Source organism: Varanus komodoensis, unplaced genomic scaffold (genome assembly GCF_004798865.1).
Source record: "Varanus komodoensis strain SLA01 unplaced genomic scaffold, ASM479886v1 scaffold1, whole genome shotgun sequence".
Classification (NCBI taxonomy): Eukaryota; Metazoa; Chordata; class Lepidosauria; order Squamata; family Varanidae; genus Varanus; species Varanus komodoensis.
In genome coordinates this window covers 21,259,980-21,279,582 of record NW_025335268.1, presented here as the reverse complement: position 1 = coordinate 21,279,582, position 19,603 = coordinate 21,259,980, and the positions used below count along the sequence as shown (strand labels likewise).

At 43.2% G+C, this 19,603-nt stretch overlaps 1 protein-coding gene across 1 annotated transcript in view; it reads left to right on the top strand.

Moving 5' to 3' along the window:
• The window catches only part of KIF26B (kinesin family member 26B), a 356,451-nt gene extending 337,174 nt beyond the window's left edge, over positions 1-19,277 (top strand). Inside the window, exons 13-15 of the mRNA XM_044419364.1 lie at positions 15,288-15,487; positions 16,035-16,185; positions 18,942-19,277. Of these exons, the coding sequence (XP_044275299.1) occupies positions 15,288-15,487; positions 16,035-16,185; positions 18,942-19,090 (500 nt within the window). The 3' untranslated portion in view covers positions 19,091-19,277. The remainder of the gene's footprint in view (positions 1-15,287; positions 15,488-16,034; positions 16,186-18,941) is intronic.
• Positions 19,278-19,603: the final 326 nt, after the last annotated feature.

The window sequence follows — 19,603 nt, the reverse complement described above, 5'->3', positions numbered from 1 at the left end:
GGCCCTGTGCTTCCTGGGTGCTTTACAGAGCTGGCAATCCCAGGACAAGCTAGGAGAATGACACTGCACAGGTGATGCTGTAAGCCAGAGTGCTTACCAGGATCCTGCTCTTGTGTCAGGAGGGAAAACTTCATGCCTTCCCTACAGTAGCTCGAGACTGTGTGGACATGCAAGCTGTGACATGAGGTGGAACATTTTCAGCGCTTTATTTTTTCACTGAACAATTTCATTAGCACAAAAAAGTATACCATATTAGGCAAGCGTTGCAGTTTCAAAGTTGTAATTAATACACTTCCTTAGTAAGTATGTGGGAGAATAATGTATGCTATTGAAATATATATGTGTCTCAGGGGGAAGTGGAATGAAGAAACAGTGAAAGCAAAAGTGGAAGTGTCCCCAAAACCTTAGTGGAACAGAATTGAACTCTGTGGAAATAGATGAGTGCATGGCACCACTTCACGCTAAGTTCTTTGAGGTGCTAAAATTAGTTTCAAGATTTTTCAGGACCATTTTTTTAAAAAATAAACAATATGCATGCTATTGTATTTACATTTTTGCAATTATTGCATTAGAATTCTACAGAATGCAGCACTTCTATCACATTACCTGTGCTGTAATTTTCCCCTCATATGTTTAAGATCAAATACTTGTGGTAACTGGGAGAAAAGAGTAACTGTTTTTGTTTTAGATGTGTTGTTTACTAAATGCAAGCAGAATGAGCATGCTGAATTAGATCTCTCTAGGGCAGAGAGAAACTTTCAGAAAATTAGGAACTCTTTGAATTTAAGTGCTGCCACTGCCAAATGGCTACTGCAGAAGATGTGGCTAGTCACAAAATGGTTGCTGTGCGTAAGTGAGAGAAATAGCAAGGTTAGTGGGTGGAAGGGAGGGAGAAATAGCATAGTAAAGAGAAAGAGAGAGCAAGCCATAGGTTAGGACTGGGACGAACAGCAGGTAGACAGGCAAGGAAGAGAGAAAGATCAAGGCTAGGGGCTGAAAGAGATTGAAGGGGGAAGGCTGGGGAAGGGAAAGGGAGAGCCAGAGCAAGAAAAGGGGGAGAGTAGACAGAAAGAACAGAGCTAGCTAGCATTTGGGAATGGAGAGAGAGAGGGCACAGGTTTGCATGGATGAAAGATGCTGGCTGGGGTCACGATGATAGTCTAGCTTTCTGTTCCAGCCCATGGAACAGCAGATCAGTGCCAGATTCAGGAACAGGAAGGAGAATCTGGCACTATACCATTTTCAAGTTTCTTAAAAAAATTAAAAATGATTTTTGATGGTGAGCTTGTGGAGAGCTTTGCAGGTACCCTTGGAGGCCCCTGTGTTGGGGACCCTTGTTCTAGGGCAAAAAGGGACAATTCATGGCCTGAATACTTTGGCTTACATTATAGCCAACAGTGAGGGATGTTGGGAGTTATATGCCAAACCATCTAAAAGGCTCCTGCTCTAGAGTATCAAAGCATTTTCTGATGCAGACTAAAACAACTTCTATGCAAATGAACCTTCTTTGCATCGGGAAAATTTCCAATCCTAGCAGGTTTTTCATATGCAAATAAACTATACAAACTGAATTTGCATTGGGAACTTTGTCAGAAAATGTTCTGAAAAGCTCGTGTTACTAGATGAGAATTCTTACACTCTCAGATGACAAGGATCTCTGCTGTCTAGCCTCAAAGACATCTGAAAATATCTCAAAGGAGTTCACTACATGAATTGAATATGACGGCCATTGTTGTTTTTCTATATGTTCTGTTGGAGCTTCATTCATGAAAACAATCACTGTATAGTAGGTATCACCCTATACTTCTGTAAATAGTTAAACTAATACAGCAGAAAAATCTGTACACTTCAGAACATGAGAAGAGCCATGCTGGATCAGGCCAGGTCGATCCAATCCAGCATTCTGCTCAAATAGTGGTCAACCAGCTGTTCATGTGAACCCACAAGCAAGACAGGACTACAATAGCACCCTCCTATGAGGGCACCTGTGCCCTTCTGCCATGTTCCCCAGCAACTGGAAGTGGCATATAGCTATCAGGACTAGTAGCCACTGATAGCCATATTCTCTCTGAATTTATCCAGTCCCTCTTTAAAGCTCTCCAAACTGGTGGCCATCACTATGTCTCATGGAAGTAAATTCCATAATTGAACTATGTGTGGACACCAGTGTTTCTTCCTCTCCAGCCCCCTCTCAAGAAATGGAAAGAAAAAGATAGACTCATACATTCCAGATATATTTGGATATCTGGCATGCCCTGCTTTTATTTCTCCTGTAGGGCACATGATTCTTTATCTATAGTTTCTTGAAGAGGCTAAATAAGCATCTGTCAGGGATGGTTTAAGTCTAGCAAATCCTAGTGTAATGCAGGTGTTTGGATGGCTTGACCCTTGCGCTCCCTTCCAGCACTCAGACACTCTCCCTGGGAATTGCTTGCCCTGTTTCTCCAGTATAGCTTGAATCTAGTGACCTTCAGCACAGTGTGCAAAGCTCATCTTTACTGAATTATGAAAGAGGGCATGGGTGTAAAGGAAGACAGACATGCTGAAGCTTTATTTTGAGCATTGGTGCATCTATTTTTGTCTGACTAGCACTTTAACTGGATTGTACCTCTTTCTCATTAAGCCTATAGCTACTCAGCTTTAAAGAAATTCAGTGGTTTTAAAAAAGATTTTCAGCAAATCAACACTTAGATATTTTTCCTCATTAAACTTTTGATTGTGAATTAATGCCTTCTACTGCCTTGCAATATGCTGTCTCTTTGCATTTGCTCCAGCCCCTTAGCAATAAAGTCATATTTCTATATTTGGTGGAAACACAATCTTTTACATGTCGGCAGATTTATGTGGTCATAAAAGCAAGATTATGACTGCAGCATTGGGTCAAGATTAAGCTCGGATGCTAAGGGGAAATTTGCTAGTATTAACATATGAGTGAGAGTAGTAGTACTTCATTTTTCCCTCTCTCTTAAAGAGGGAGTTCTTCCCTTAATCTTTGTCCTTGTATAAAGGATTGTCATTGTAATTTAAAAAAATAGGAATCCAAGGCATTTCTGCTTGGATATTATTTTAATCCATGATGTCAAGAGCACTGGACCCTTCTTGATTTGCTGTCATGGATACACACTGCTATAATGGATATGGTGCTGTAGATATGCTCATTTCAGGTCAGGTGACCTTGTCCAGTTTATTTATGATTATTATTAACGGAAATGCTAGCTGTCAGGCATGATCAACATGAATCAAGAGAAAGCCCCTTTAAGAGAGGCCATAAAGTCTTTTAAGGAAATCACTAGCAGTCTTGTCAGGTTTCACAATTACTTTTGAAGTTCCAACATACTGCAGTGACTGAATCCTCTTTTCTCCTTGTCTCCTGGAGATTGCGATCTTGTTTTCTTTTGGCTTTTCTTAAGTGCACTACTTGTACATACTTATGTAATGGTTGTTAGAACCTTGGAGATGAAGAGCCCATGACAGGTTTTGAAAGACAAGACCAATTTACCTTTCAGTTTTCATTCTGGTTGGATTTCAGGTTCTAAGCATAACAAGTACAGGAAGATGCTTGTAGCTACCTGAAAGTTTGTAGCTTAAACAAAGATGTATTGTGTAATAATACAGGCAGGCAGGAACACACACACACACCTCTAAGTATATATGGACATTTTCCTGGGAATACTTTAACAGCGGGCCTAAACTTTCCATTATTTGCCACCGTGGTCTAGTATTACACAACCACTGTGCTGAAACAGTGAAAAGACAGTTCATGGCAAAGTCTGGATTCAGTTGTACTAAATAATGTTCACACTTGTCTGCCTCCCATCATTCTATAAGTGTTTCATACTTATTTGTATAAATGTATTCCTGTTGTGCACCTTAACCACTCCCATTACATAGGTCAGGAGGCAGACAGCAACCCTAAATCAGCCCATAGATTCTGGGTGGTTTGTGAACTTGGCCAACAAACCACCTTCTCTGGGTTTCACAGCAGGCTGCAGTTGCGGCTTGAATATTCAAAAGATGCACATGACACTACCCAAGCATTTAGTGTGTGTGTGTGTGTGTGTGTGTGTGTGTGGCAGGCCTTCCCTCTCTTGCCACCTCCTGCATCTGTGCAGCTCCTAACATCTCTTTACCCTGCAGAAGATGAATCCTCAGCATGGCATGCGTGATAATGCTGGCTTCAGCAAGCCACGAGGCTGTCGGCTGGCCTGCAGAACAGCCACTCAGGCATCAGGCATGCCAGGAAAAGCTATAATACAAAGTAGGGGATGCCGCTCAGGCAAACTGAAGGGCGTTCAAGTCCCATTGATCCTAATTGGAGTGTTCAGTAGGTACTTAACTCCCTCTCTCACTGACATCGATGGGGCTCAAAAGTTCTTCACTTGGTGCTTTTAAAATTAGGAATGCCATGGCAAAAACGAATCCGGTGGTTCTTTGGAAACTGCTTGATGTTAGAAGTATGCCTGCGTGGATGCCTTGGCTTGGCTGCACATCAGTATGCAGGCAAAGCCACACAGACACGGCTGTGACTCCTCCCCAGGGCCCTGCAGGAAGCTTTTTCCAAGTCCTGCAAATGGAAGTGCTTTTAGTTAGAGGAGCCATGGCCTGAACCTGGTCCCTGTGCAGGAGTGCATACTAAGGGTCCTTAACACACACTCGCTGTCAAAAGCACCCGTATGTGAACTCTTAGTGTGAAGGCTCAAATCCCATCGATGGGCAATGAATATTCTAGTTAATAACAGCAATGTGTGCATGCAAAACTAAAAGCAGCACACCCTTCCGCTGTAGTGCTCAAGGAAATGATGCCAGCCCTTCTCCCAGTAAGCAAATGCAATTCTTCCCCGTGTTTTTGGACTGATGATTACCATCCTTCTTCAACCTGGTGCCTTCAAGATATGTTGGACTGGGGGCGGGGGCGGTGTTGGAAGTTGTACTTCTGGAAGGTACAGTCAGGAAAGATTGCACTTTCCTCCTTCCTGTAACTAAGTTTAGTCTAAACGTTTTTGCTAAAAGGCCTGAAAAATTGTTATCAGGGAGCCAGGGGGAAGATGTCCATCTTTAAGATTCCTGGACTGCCTTCCCTGAGTCCAGTTTTGCTGATAAAAGGACCACCACTGTCCCTCTGCTGCACGTGAGTGCAAAAAAACTCACTTGAAAGGATCCTTCTTTCCTACACATGGGAGCAGCTCCTCCCGAAAGCTCATGTTAAACTCTTAAACCCATTCTGCTAACACGCAACTCCACCAGCTCATTCTGTTGCACTGTAGTCCCTTAGATTCCCTTTAGCTGGACTTTGAAGGAAGCAGAGCAAGGGATAGTCACCAGCACTGATGGGAACACTGCTCTCCCTTTGGTGAGTGTGCGCAGTGTCTTTGCCAAGGCTAGACTTTGCAGAGGTATAAAATCCTGCTGGTCAGGTGGGACCCAGGCAGCCACCCCCAGGGAAAGTCATGGCAGATAACCCTGCTGCCCTGCCTGTTAAAAAGTCGTTTCGTAGCCTGCTGTTGAGGCTGCAGCTGCATCCGTCGTCTTCAGATTCCCAGAGTGCCTGCGAGGGAATCAGGCTGGTGGGCACAGTTAGGGCCTCAGCAATTACAGAGGCTCTGCACAGCGTGCCTGCTGACGAACCAGGGACCTCTCCTCACCGTTGCCTGCCAGGCCGTGTGCTTTGGAGAGCCAAGCCTGCCAAGCCGTGTGGAGGGAGAGCCAAGCAGCGAGAGCACTGCAGAGAGAGAGCTCACAGAAGCATGAGAGGAGGAAGTGCAGTTGCAGCAGCCAAGCACGGCGGGTGGAGGGGAGGCTGGGGTGGCTGCTGCCAGGAAGCTTGCTTGGTGTGTGGGAAGGAAACCTGGCAGGCCTGCGCTCTGCACACCGCGGGGGCCTTGGGCCGGACTGGCACTCTGCCTCATGTCCGGTGTGCGCGTGCCTTGAAGTATATGCTGCTCCCTGCTGTAGACTAGGGGACACCTTTTGCTTAGTATTTCTAAATGCTACTATTGGGCTTTCTAAATCTCAGCCCTTCAAAATGCCCTTGAGTTTAAACTAGTAGGAGTCTTTCTACCTGAGGTGAATTTGACCCTCTCGGTGTGAATATCCCATTCTTCAGGTGTATCACTCCAAGCAAATCGGTCCTGGAAAGAGAACGGGGAGAATGCAGCAGAATGCAAGCCTATAATTAGGTTTACCTCATACATCAAGGCATCACTTAAGCTCTCAGAAAATCTTTACAAATACTTTTCCTACATGCTATTTATTGGCTTCCACCTCCCATCCCCTGTGGTGTTTCCAATGTGAAACAAGCCCCTGAGCACTGAATAAGTATCATTTGCAACAGGATGAGGTTTTCTGAGGAAACTTTAGTGATCTTCCTCAGAGTCCCCCCTTCCTTCAGGTTTGTATAAAACAGGCTCAGGTCCATTTTCTATAGTTTGATAGATCAAAGGGCTCCTGGTCTGCCTGTAACTGTGATTAATTATTGACTGTAGTGCTGGTTCAGGAGGGAACCAGTTTTCCATCATTAGGAGGATGTGTCTACATGGACTGCAAGATCTTTGGTGCTCCCTTTCTTTTTTAAATGCTTTTGCTTCTCTGTAAACCAATTAGCTCAGAACTGGAAACATGCTAAGCCCACAAGAGAGACTCAGTGCAGCAGAAGCGGCATGCCTGGGTTTTATAGAACGGGGCTTTGTGGCCAGGCTTTAGGGAGCAGCTTGTTACAGGCAGACAAAGGGGCCCAATGTAATTTGCTCCTGGCTGCCTGGCCGGCTGCCTGCTGGCAAGGACTGGGCTGGCTCACTTGGAAGGGAGATCAAGGACGTGGGCATTGAGGCATACAAGAGTTTATGTGGATGACTGCCTTGCGAAAGAGAATTGAGCTACAGGTTCTTTGGATTCAGTGCAAGGACTTAACTCAGCCTTACCTGATTTGCACATCAGATAGAAGCAACAATTAAATCCATAGACTCAGGGTGGATCCTGGAAGGCAACAAAGAGCTCATTAAAGTGGGCCTGAGACAAAATGTTGCAGAAGCTTCTCTTTGAAAAGGAGCATTCCTGTTCAAGGTTCCAGCCAGCCATTCGTTCCAAACTGGCCATTCAGGTTCCTACCCATTTTCCTTGTCCAGCTGCTGCGCTCCCTTCCATGGCTACCAAGAATACCAGTCTTCATTGGGTTGTTGGCAGGAGGAGAGACTGGACCTGTCTGATTTCTAAAAAATCTGTATGCCTTTCTGCAATTGAGAAGATTCCCCCAAATATGCTGATCCTGGTCACTTGTCTTTTGGCCATCCTATTTTGTTTGCATGCACCACTCAGTTCACTATTAGAAGGGAAAATAAGTGATATTTTCTAACATTTGATAAAGACATTTTAGAAACAGTGGTGCTGATTTCAGTGCTTCCAATCCCAGTCAGCTTTGACAGTCAAATCCAGGTGAGGTTTCTTGTTCTGTTTGCTTTACACCAAAACTGTTATGATTAGAGAAAATTAAAGCTCCATCTCTAAAATTTTGAGCTGCGCCGTCTTTAGTTCTTTGTTTGAAACCACAATTCATACTCCTGCTTGTTGGCAAGATTCCCCACTAAGGGAACTGATTAAAAAAAACTGTCATAAAACAAAGAGGCTAAGTGCCAATAATCAGATTGAATTAGATCATTTGCATTTTGGTGTTGGGCCTCTCATGCTGACCGTGTAGTCTGGGAAGAACAGAGGTTTCAAAATCTGTCATATGCCAGTCAGGGTTTATTTGTGAATATCTAGGCAGAGAAGGCTGCTGCCCCTGCTGAGAAGGCCACTGTCAAGGAAATGTTTCAGGTAAAAATATTCCACTAGAAGAGGTATGAACATGCTTAGATAGCAGCAGCCACTTGTACTGATGCACCTGTTCTGTTGCTTTTGTTTTTAAGTGTTAGTACCCACCCTGCAGGTAGAAACCTACATAGGGAAATAAAATTACTCTCCCCAGACTTCCCTGTGGATGAATTTGTATCTTCTTGATAATGATTTCCAGGAAGTGGTGAATAAAAGAAGCAGAAGTGTCATACTTGGACTTTCACTTCTCAGCCAGATTGGCATGGGTACTTTGCTACAGGCACCCAGAACCTGCCTTGGGTGATTGGCAGAGCTAATACCTAGATTTCTGGACTTTGTGGTGAACTGTATGAGAGGAAGAAGGGGGCAAGATTGGCCCCAGTGGCCCTCTGTGAGTCTCTTCCAGCTTCGTCATGATTTAAATAAGCCCTGAACACCAAAGAGTAAGAAGGGGTTGTTGTTGTTGTTTTTGCTTTGTGCATCTGGATAAGAGAAAAGCAAAAGCAATGCTATATATAAAACAGCCAAACATGTTCAAAAACCCAAACCAAACATAGCGTAGAAATAAGGCTGCCTTCTCTTAAAATACCATATTCCAAGCTAGAAGGTTCAGACTGTGAAAGTAAGCTAGAAGAAATGGAAGGGTTGTAATATGTTGCTGAAATGCCAAGATTTGTCAAGAGGCTGATGAGGACTAGACCGCCCCTGGTTTGGGGTGAGACCCTGTAGAATGGGGAGAGGTGTGAGTTCATTAACCCAGTGGTAAAAGCCAAATATGCAGAGCAATTCATGTCCAGTGTTCCTACCATCTGGCCTGCCACCAGCATGAACCTGTCTGGGGGTAGAGCCAGATGGTTTTGGAGGGGAAGAGAAGAGAGAGATTACATTTGGAATCAGCTCCTGACATGAGCAAGAACTGACTCTACCAATCAGAGGAATCATTGCTTTGATAGATGCTATGTGTTAACACCTTCACATTGCAAAGCCAGCCTCCTCAATAAAGGAGTATTCTTGGGGTCATGTTGGATTGCAGGCACAGTCTTTGGAATAAAAGCATCACACATAGTTTTCATCCCCACAAGTCATGGTAATGGCAGTATGGATGGTAATTCATACACAGAGTTATTTTTTAACTTACGAGTGCCTTCATAGCAGTAAAAGGAGCTGATGAACCTCTGTGTGCTTGGTGACCCCTTTAAACACCTGAATACTGACTGGAAAGCAGAGATGGTGGAATGGGCCCCAATTGCATTTTTTATTGTTGTTCATTAAAAACAACAGCATTGATTTTCTCAGGTCACACTCAGGCCATTCCATGCAGCAAATCTGTGTTGAAAGGGATCAGAGTAATCATTTTTTACACGCTTGGCTACCACGTGCCCGTACTGAGCTTTCAACCGCATGAATATAGGAATGATTTAATAGAGGAAGTAGCAGTGGGCTATTGTGCATGTTGAAAGCTCTCCGGAACATGCATGATTGAGTTGGACACCACTAGGCCACTTGTAAATAAAACCTGCCTACTTGGCTGGCTTGGAATTAGCTTGCAGGAACACAGTCACCACTGGCTTGTCTGGCATTGTGCCTTCGCTTTTGGGAAAGTAGGGAAAGGGAATGGACCAATTCATTTTTTAAAAGGAAGCTGTGCTTAGAGTGCCTGGGACCGTAAGCAGCTGGGAATCGCTTACAATAGCATCAGACAACTGACACAGAAATAGTGAACTGGCATCTAGTCCCTGTGAAGATAAGCAAGGCAGGGATTGGGGGGAATCACTGTGCAACGGGTAGCTGGAGATGTGTGGGTATTTGGCACTGTCTGCTAAGAGCTGTATTTTCCCTGGGACTCCCCCCAAATTACTTGTCCGTCCACCATGTGCAATGAGGCTGTAAGGGTCTGCCTCAGACCTAGATCAGGCAGCACAGGGAACATGTGGAAGAAATGGGGGTGGCGGTGGAGGAAAGGCTAAATGAAATAACTAGGACATATAATCAGTTAATACTGACCGGAGACAAATATGTGGAATTTTATTGAATTTTACACAGTTTTCCCTTGAGAAAACTTCAGTGTTTAACTTCCTAATGAATAGTTGCATGATAAAAAGTTGCCCGCTGTATTGTGTCTTCAACAGGAAATTGAAGGTCTTTCTTCTATTTATTATGATTAACATTCCCATTGGAATTCTTTTATCTGTACTGCTGTTACAGTATGTGAACACATGAAGACTCTAGCTGTCAGCCACATGCTAACAGGCTCAAACAACAGTCTACACTCAGGTGTCCTCATTCAATCAACTGATGGCACATTTGGCTGCCATCTTGGTACAACTGGCACAATTGGATGCTTTCAGAGTCAGATTCGGACTGTCTTGCAGTAAGGGAGTATATAGAATCAGTCCTTAATCAATATATAAAACCAGTCCTCCTGCAGCCAGGTGTCCTCACCACTATATGGAAGGCGTCAGGCCAGCTCCTGCATGTGGTTAAGACAGGTCACTCCCAATATTTGTTTCCCCCTTCTCCTTGGAAGGGCTTTTCCAGATGAGCTCCAGTTATCAGCAACACTTCTGCTTTTTACTGGAAAACAGTAGCTCTGGGGTTAGTCCCAGACAGATGTGTCAGGGAGGCAGCTTGTCTTGCTGCTTGGAAGCCAGTTCTTTACTTTCTTCAGGCAGCAAAACAAGTGGAGCAAAAGGTGTGAGTTTTCCAACCCTTGAAGTCTTGAAAACTCGGAAGAAGAATATTGAATCTTGATTATGGGAAGGAGAGGAAGCAGGGGGCAAGGGAAAGATAAGAGAGTGCCATGTCTTAAAGGTTCTATCTAAGATCAGGTAAAGAATCTTAAATTGCATCACTGGACTTTTTCTTAAGAAAATCAGTGCAGTCCTAGACTCACTCTATTATTGAAATACTTAAATGCTTGTTTACTTGTTATTAAAACTTACTTTGTTAGAGACAGTAACAGCACATTTCTATGCATGTCATCTTGGAAATAACTGTCAGTGGCTTCAACAGGACTTACTTGAACATAAGTGCATACAGTAGCAATGGCTAGCCATTTAGAGACAGAGTGCCCACACTGCAACCCAAAATTCACTTATCTATCGCAAAGTGCCAACACTACAATAAAACCTGAAAGCTGAGGTTTTAGTTTAAAAAATAACCTCACAGGCAGTCTAAGCAAACATATATACAGTGGTACCTTGGCTCACGAATGTAATCCATTCCACGACTCTGGTTGTGACCCAAATTGGTTGTGACCCAAGTTAAATTTCCCCATAAGGTTCAATGTAAATAAGGTTAATCTGTTCTGTGACTATTTTTTTTTAATCAGAAATTTTGAAACAAAGTGACAAAGAACAACAAAGTAACAAAGTACTGTACAGTACAGTGGAGAACACTAACCTAGGTGGGGTAGGGAGGTTATTGTTTTGAGGGCGAGTCCCCCTCCATAAGGACATTGGGGAGATCTCCTTCAGGGGTTTCCTCTCTTCTTTGTCTCTTAGCTGCAGGGTCAATTTTGGTGAAAAATCTGTCTATAGTCACTTGTTTTTTCCCACGCTGCATAACCCTCTGGAAACATAGAAACAGAAAAGGAAATGAGAGACCACGTTATTGTTCATCAGATTCAACACTCTGTTCGTTACATTTATGTTGGGGTGGTGCTTCTCAAAGAAACCCTGGCATGGGCGCGCTCCTGCAGGAAAGATGGGCGCAATCTCGGCCATCTCCCGCCCCCCAACCAGCACGATTGCGGCCATCTCCCGCCGCCCCCCCCCCCGAGTGGGGAGATGGCCAGGATCGCAGTTGTGTTAGTGCAGGGAAGACGTGCGCGATCACTGGTGCGCTCCTGCAGGAAAGACGGGCACAGCACAGCACAGCCGTGATCACACATGTCTTCCCTGCATGAACGCAACTGCGATCCTGGCCATCTCCCCACACATTACAACCATCAAACTAATGCCAGGACACATTGCTTTTCTAACCCTAACCCCACCTTGGTGCACACCCCTAACCTTAATATAGTTGAAAAATTTCATTGAAAAGAGACCGATTTTGAAAAAGCTCTACTTGAGTAGCTTTTTCTACACAGCTCATTCTTTCGGCCCATTCTAATCACTTTCCTACCATCAAAATAATGCCATGACACCTTGTTTTTCTAACCCTAACCCTACCCTGGTGCACACTCCTAACCCTAATATAGGGGCAAAGTTCCACTGAAAAGAGGGCGATATTGAAAAAGCCTTCCTTGAGTAGCTTTTTCTGCACAGCTCATCATCTCTGCCCATTCTAAACACATTCCAACCATCAGAATCATTCCAGGACTGCTCATTTTTCTAACTCTAACCCAAGTGATGGCGAACCTTTTAGAAACCAAGTGCCCAAACTGCAACCCAAAATCCATGTATTTATTGCAAAGTGCCAACACTGCAATAAAATCTGAAAACTGAGGTTTTAATTTAGAAGGAACAACTCACAGCCAGTCCAAGCAAATATATATATTTATATATTTATAAATATATAAGCATAAAGGATATAGATATCTCCTTGGCAGCGCACTGACTGGCCATGCGAAAGCTCGGATGAGTTGCAGCTAATGAGTCGCGGCTCGTGCCATCATCGCCTGTTGCTGCTGCTCCCTTTTGAGCATGCGTGTGGCCCCTTTGTGCACTGTTATCCAATGCTCAACTTCTGGGGTGATGCTGGGGTGACTTGGCTTGCATGCCTACAGAGAGGGCTCTGCGTGCCCAGTTTGGCACACATGCCACAGGTTTGCCACCATTGGTATATAGGATTGCCACCTAACGGTGCAACCTATCCATTTTATTTATTATTCATTACTGCATTTATATCCCACCCTTTTTCCTCCTGCAATGAAGCCAGGATCACCCTCTTCTCCAGTTTATTTTTACAACAACCTTGTGAGTAGGCTAGACAGAGAGTCTCAGACAGAAAAAGCCCTAAATTTCCCAGTATTCCACAGCCAACATCATATTTCTGTCTAAACATGCAGTCTGAACAACTCTAAATCTAGAACTTAATATAATGCCAGGCGAACACTCTCAGGAGAACATGAAGCGTCTGAAAGGGGCTCTGGTCTTACTCTCAGGAGCTGCACATCTGCTGTTCTTTATCATAATAAGTCACACCAGTAGGAGTGAGTTTGATTGCCGGCATTATTTTGATGGCAGCCATTGGATCTTTGCACTGGCACTGGGATGCTGCTTTCTGATCCCTTGAAAAGTATAGTGTTTGTTTGGTAACCTGCTCTGAATTTTAATTTGCATCTTTCCAAACAAGTAGAGCAAAGAGTAAAGCCAAAGCAGTGTCAAGCTTTGAAATTAAATTTAATCAGTCAGTTTATTGATACACATTAATTAGCATTATCTTTATATAAAAATAAAATCATTAACTTGAAGGCACGGTTAAGCTCATTACAGTTAGTGTGTGTGCATGTGTTCAAGTGGACACTTTTTGACTGCTTAAAGTGTCCCCCTTTTGTGTCACCATGAATTCTTGGTGACACTCACCTTAAAACATGACTGTGTAGATGTATTATCTTACACAATCCATCTCAGGCAAAATCAGATAAACCACGGAGACTAAGTGGAAGGACCAAAAGGCAGCAGGAATTCTTCGTAAGTCACACCATACTTTCTGTGTCCAGACTAATAAGTAGCTCATTAATCAATGCTTATTTAAAGTAGATTAAGTTTCAGATCACCTTCTCTGCAAGTAGGAAAGATTGTTCTTTCTCCTCCCCCCTCCTTTTCCACTGCTACACTTAGCAAGATGACTAAGCATTTACAAATGTGGCTCAAAAGGTAAGAACCCAAATATAAACAAGATCAGTCAAATTCACAAGGATCTTCAGAAAAAGCGTGGATCTAATTCCAACATCACAGCTAATGGACCTTTGAAATGGATGGATCATGTATTATGCAATCAAGTGCACTTGTTCAGTTTAGGCAACCTATCCATCTCTTCCTGAGAAAATCCACTTGCCATAGCAGGAAATGTTCCATAAGAAAAGCACCCAAACAACCCTCTGTTAGAAGCAGAAGCAAAACACTGTTATCTAGAATCCTATCTCCAGTTTTTCCCCAACATTGTTTTTAGTTTTCAGATAACCACACAGCCGTCTTTCTAATAACAATATTACTTGGCTATTGTGATTGTACAGGGATAGCAGGGATCAGCTTTAGTCAATTGGCTTCCAGTAGTTTTTCAAACTGAAACATGAATTACTTTGAGCAATTCTTGGTTTGTGTTTAATGTTAAACCAGTTCATTTCTGAGAGTCATCAAAACTCTTTTATTTGGGGATTAAAAATAATCTGTGTGCACTCACAGTACTTCCTTCCCATTGGCACAGGACCGAACCCTAACAGCCAAGACATTTCCTTTAGAAACTGTCCCAGACTATCTGGGCCAAACGGGCCCAGATTCACATGGTGCTCCATTATGAAGAAACCCTTATTTCTTCATGAGGAACTGACTTTTCCCCAAGGATACAGACAATGGACAGAAGGAGTCAGAAGGAGTCCTTGCAGTGCTCTGCAACAGAAGGAATCTTTGCAGTGCTTTATTTGGAGATACTACACCGTGCAAAGTGATCATAATCTTACACTTGACCTGTAATTCCCTTTGATATGGCCACCCCAATGTTGTTGGAGGCACTAGTTCATGAGTTGTCATGGATGAGTTGAGTTACTGCTAGTTTTGTTTTGTTTTTTACATCTGGGTCTTGTTTTGAGTTTTGAATGGACCAGGGGTAAAATGTAGTGCAGCTGCTCCAACACCTGTCAGTTCAACATGCCAACTGTACTCTCTTCAGTTGTGATTCTCAAAAATAGTAATCACTGACTCTCAGGTTGCATCCTGCTGTCTTTTGTCCTGCTATCGCTGTCTACCTTTCCCCTTTCTTTTGGTATCTGGCACCACAAGACCCAGGACTCTGCCAACAGAACTCAGCTGAGCTCTGCCAACTGAGCCATTTGGCTGTGTCACATTTGCAGAGGCACAAATGGTACAATCCTATGCCTGTCTACTCAAAAAGAAATTCCGTTCGGTTTAATTGCACTTACTCTCAGGTAAGTGCCTGCAGCATTGCACCTTTGAGTTATTGTTTCCCTCTATTTGGAGTGAGTAGAGAGTCAGTTTTCCCTTTCTGGAACCCATTCTGCATTGTTCCACTATCTGTTTCCACTGTGAGCTTTTTGTATTACTCTCTCATTCTGTAACATTTTGCAATTCCTGTGCTAATTGCCACCAGTCAAAGCAAAGATCAAATGCAACAACATCCCCTGTGCAACACAGAACATATATGTAAGCATTTAAGGAACTGCAATATCATAGAAGCTTTAATGGCAACGTTCAGAGCTAAATCTTTCTTGCTCTTGGTTCCTTGCATGCTGTATCTTTCGCAGGAATTAGAGGCTCATTCTTTGTTTTTAAAAAAGGCCTTACAATTGATTTCTCCAGGTTCTCAGAGACGGAGACTCATTCCAGCTTTATCACTTGACACAACATCCCCTGTAAGGAAACCAACCAGCCCAGCAGTACGCTGGGTAGATGGACCCCTGCGGAGCGCTCAGAGGGGAATGGGGGAGCCCTTTGAGATCAAAGTCTATGAGATTGATGATGTGGAGCGGCTCCAGCGACGGCGCATGGGTGACAACAATGTGAGACCATCCTCATGGATTTATTTCCATTTTAAAAATACAAATAAGTCAATTGTGTCTTGGTGTATTTTGCTCATGTATACTGGTATCTTCTTGGCCCTTTCCCTGGACCAAAAGGGAAGCGTAGAGCAACCACTGTTGCTGCAAGTGAAGTTTGCAAGTAACTCTTTAAGAAACTTGCAAAGAACAGATAACTTGTTAGTCCAGGTACTGAGCTTCTGTAATTGTTACGTTCCACTCCATGTATTGAGCTCCATGTATTGAGCTTCTGTAATTGTTACCTAGCTTCTCTAATGCTTCCATGGGAGGTGGTTGAAGCCCCATCCATGAGGGTGTTCAAGGATGGGCCAGGCATGCACATGGTAGGCATGTCATGAATGGAATCGGCTGGAGCTGGGGGTCATACTAGATGGCCCAGGAGACCCCGTCTGACTCACTCTGTTTCTATGTTACTACCAAGAATTTGCCTGGAGGAAATCTAACTTGGTCTCATTTTTCCCTTTCCCTTTTTTCCTATCTGCTTCTCTTCATATATCCTATTGAGTAGGAAGTGATTTGCTTCCATGCTAAACTGAAAATCTTGGAGCATCGGCAGCAGCGAATTGCTGAGGTCAAGGCCAAGTATGAGTGGTTAATGAGGGAGCTGGAAGTGACCAAGCAGTATCTGATGCTGGATCCTAATAAATGGCTCAGTGAATGTAAGTTTTACTGCGCAAGTTTGATACATTTCATTGGACACAACAGTTTACCATGCATTAGCTACTTCATGAGCAGTTATGTTTATAAGCAAAGACTGAATTGACATTTGATCTGAGATGGATGTAGGTTGAACGTGCTTCTAGAACCATACACACAAAATCCTGCCTAAACGATGGCATCAGAACCAAGTGGGCCAATTTGATCAAAAGCTGAATCCAGGAATTGTACGGCACTGTAGTGAGGAATATTGCCGTCACTAGATTAACGCTTATGCGTCTCACTCCACAGCCTTTGAAAATGAGATTTTTTTTTCCTTTTGCCCTCAGATCACTCAGACATATGAATTATATTATAAATCTTCTCTCCTGCTGTGAAATAATACTTTAAGGCAAATTTGACTCTTGGTTGAAATGGCTTATGTAAGATACTAATTTCATTGTTATATATAGCCAGAAACGGATATAGTTGATACAACTCAGTCATAAAAGGATTAAAGAATCCCACATTCAAATCATGATACCTCTGAAGAAGAAAACAACATTTTTTTAAGGATATAAATACAGCCAAATCTCCATAGTAGTACCAAACATGCATGAGGACACCTTTGATGGGAAGGGATAAATAGATGTAAAGCAAAACTGTTTTGCTTCTGGTTGCTTGGAGCTGTTACAGGTTAGTGGGGAGTTAGGTAGAAATTATCATTTATAATAAGCATTTTTCTGCCCTTATGCAACCAGACGATCTGAGCTCCAGTCCAATGACAAGAATAGTCCTTGCTAGCCAAGGGCATTGTCTGATGACAAAGACATGTCCTTAACATGAACTGTGGCACTGTAGCCAATCTACATTAAGAATAGATTGTGTGGAACTGGCTGTCATTTAATTATTTCCTGTATTAACAACATGTGGTATTTAAGACACAAGCCCTGCTCTTAGACCTCAAATATACAAAGTGACACACACACACAAGGGAACTGCAGATGAATAGAAGAAGAGATCACTTTAACAATGCCAGAGCAAAGAAGGCGTCGTCATTCTGTTGGGACCAGGCTGGTGTTCCTGCTGGATGGAAGTGCTTCAGCAGACTTGATCCTTTGGCCAGGGACGTGGGCCTTCTGTGGTCACAGTCATGACTAGCATGAATTGGCAGCTGCCTGCCAAGTGGCAGAGGCAAATTGTCTGAAAAGCACCGGCTTGGTTAAGCATCTGTGATCCTTGATAACTGACCAGTTTACATGCACTGGAACATGCATTCTCAGGTGATTTACAGCAATGTTTAAGGGTAAATTAGCTTCCTCTATGCCTTAATATAGTAATTTGCCTCCTTTGGAAATTAGTCCCTCCTTTCAAATGATAATTTTCAGTATAGGAAGTAATATACATTCACATTATATGCACATTAGTACATATGAAGAAAGCATGGCTGTTCTGTTATTGGAAGACTGTGATTGGCCACAGAATCATCCATTGTGAAGCTCATATGCACGTGAGTTTACGTAAAAGAGAGACTGATTGTCTTGTTTCAGGTAGTCCCATTCGCCTACAAAAAAGAAAAAGAGCCATGTACCTAGGAGCAGTTTCATTGTTTATTCCACCAGAGCAGATAGCCTTTTAGTTGCTTCAAACCATACCAAGTCCCCTGTGGTGCCTCAGAAACTAACAGTTTTTGTGTGTGCCATAAGCTTGTGTGGATTTGAATCTCTTTTGTAAATACCATCCTCAGTTGGCAGAGATATATATGAAGAGAGAAAGAGGGACTGATAACACAAGCAAAAGGTCCTAAAAGCAAAGTGTAGCAATGAATGTGATATTTCTATGACGTTTTCAAGAGAGTAGGTGATAAGGACAGCATCATTTATCCACAACAGTCCTCACTGGAGATAATATTCTCTTTCTAGTTGTGCTGTGCTAATTTAACACCAAAGTAGGAAGGAAACCCAGTCTGATTTGCTGTAGATTGGTCGTTTTGGATGGCATGCCAAGGAGGCAGGCTGCAAGCAAGGAGGAATAACAAGTCAATCTATCAGACTGGAGAACTCAGTACAGGACAGGCCCAAGAGAATAGCACCAGTCTTCAGTGAAAGTTGCTCATTTGCTTGCCTGCAAATCAGTAGCAATTATGTAATTAAGTGATGAGGTGTTGAAATCAAAGATGCGTTTCTGCACAGGGAGAAGAATCCAGATGGGTCCTTGCATCTCCACCAACTTTCTTGTGCCCCACCAATTTTGTTGCACAGGTGGGTTCCCCACAAGAGAGGTTTAACACATTCCAGATGAAATCAGAAACTTCTCAGAGAAATCCCCAAATGAATAGGAATGTTCTTTTCTGGATTGGGTTGTGGGAATAAGCTCCCTTTTGTGAGTTCTGCCAACTTGTCCAATTCCAGAAATGAACACCTTTGCTTATTTCAGTTCCTCAAATGGTGGGTGCTGCTTGCAGACATAAATTGGTGGGGTGCCCCATTGCATTCTGCCCATGAATCTGCTTCTGTACTCAAGAGGATGTGCCCAGCAGAGCGGAATTAAGCGACAAGTCCAGCAGTGTTCTTCTACTGCTTGTGCAAGTGGATGGATGATCCCTGGTATACAGCCTTCTTGTGAGAGGTGCACTGCCTATATTCTTGCAGAGATACTTCCTTGGTCCCATCCATTATGGATGAAGACCTTTCAAGTAAGGTAGGAATTGCAGCTCTGACTTTGGCACTGTGCTGGTTTTCTCCTGCCTCTCCAACAGCTTCGGTTTCTTTTCTCATAGTTGATCTGGAGCAAGTATTTGACTTGGATTCTCTGGAGTACTTGGAGGCTCTGGAGTGCGTCACTGAGCGACTAGAAAACCGGGTGAACTACTGTAAGGCCCACCTCATGATGATAACCTGCTTTGACATCACTTCCAGGCGCCGGTGAAGGGTTAACCTCAAGAACATTCTGGACTATGTCTCCCCTTCCTCCCTTTTCAACAGCAGCCCAAAGACACAGAATGAGGATGGAGGTTGGTGTCATGTTCCGACTGTGTGTGGGAGAAGAGAAGTTTGTCTTTATTATGCTGAAGAGCAGAGCATAAACTGAACAGATGATGGTGAAAAGCAAAGATGCTGAGAAATAAGGATGTGGAGTCTCCTAGCCTGAAAGAGCACTTTGAGAAATCTGTAAGGACATGTTTGTAAATAGGAACTGCTGTCAGAAGTGACTTTTTCCCTCACAATAACTGAAGAGGGAGAAAGAGCAGATGTAGGGCCACTGCTGAGTGCACCATTAAAGTAAAAATACGTGGAAAAACTTTTTAAGTGCCTTGCAAATCTTTATTATCCAAACATTTATGTTCATACTTTCTTGTATACAGATGGTGCTAGTCAAGAAAAAGAAAAAGACAAAAAATCAGAACACATTTTTTTGAAATGTATTTACATTGTTTTTTTC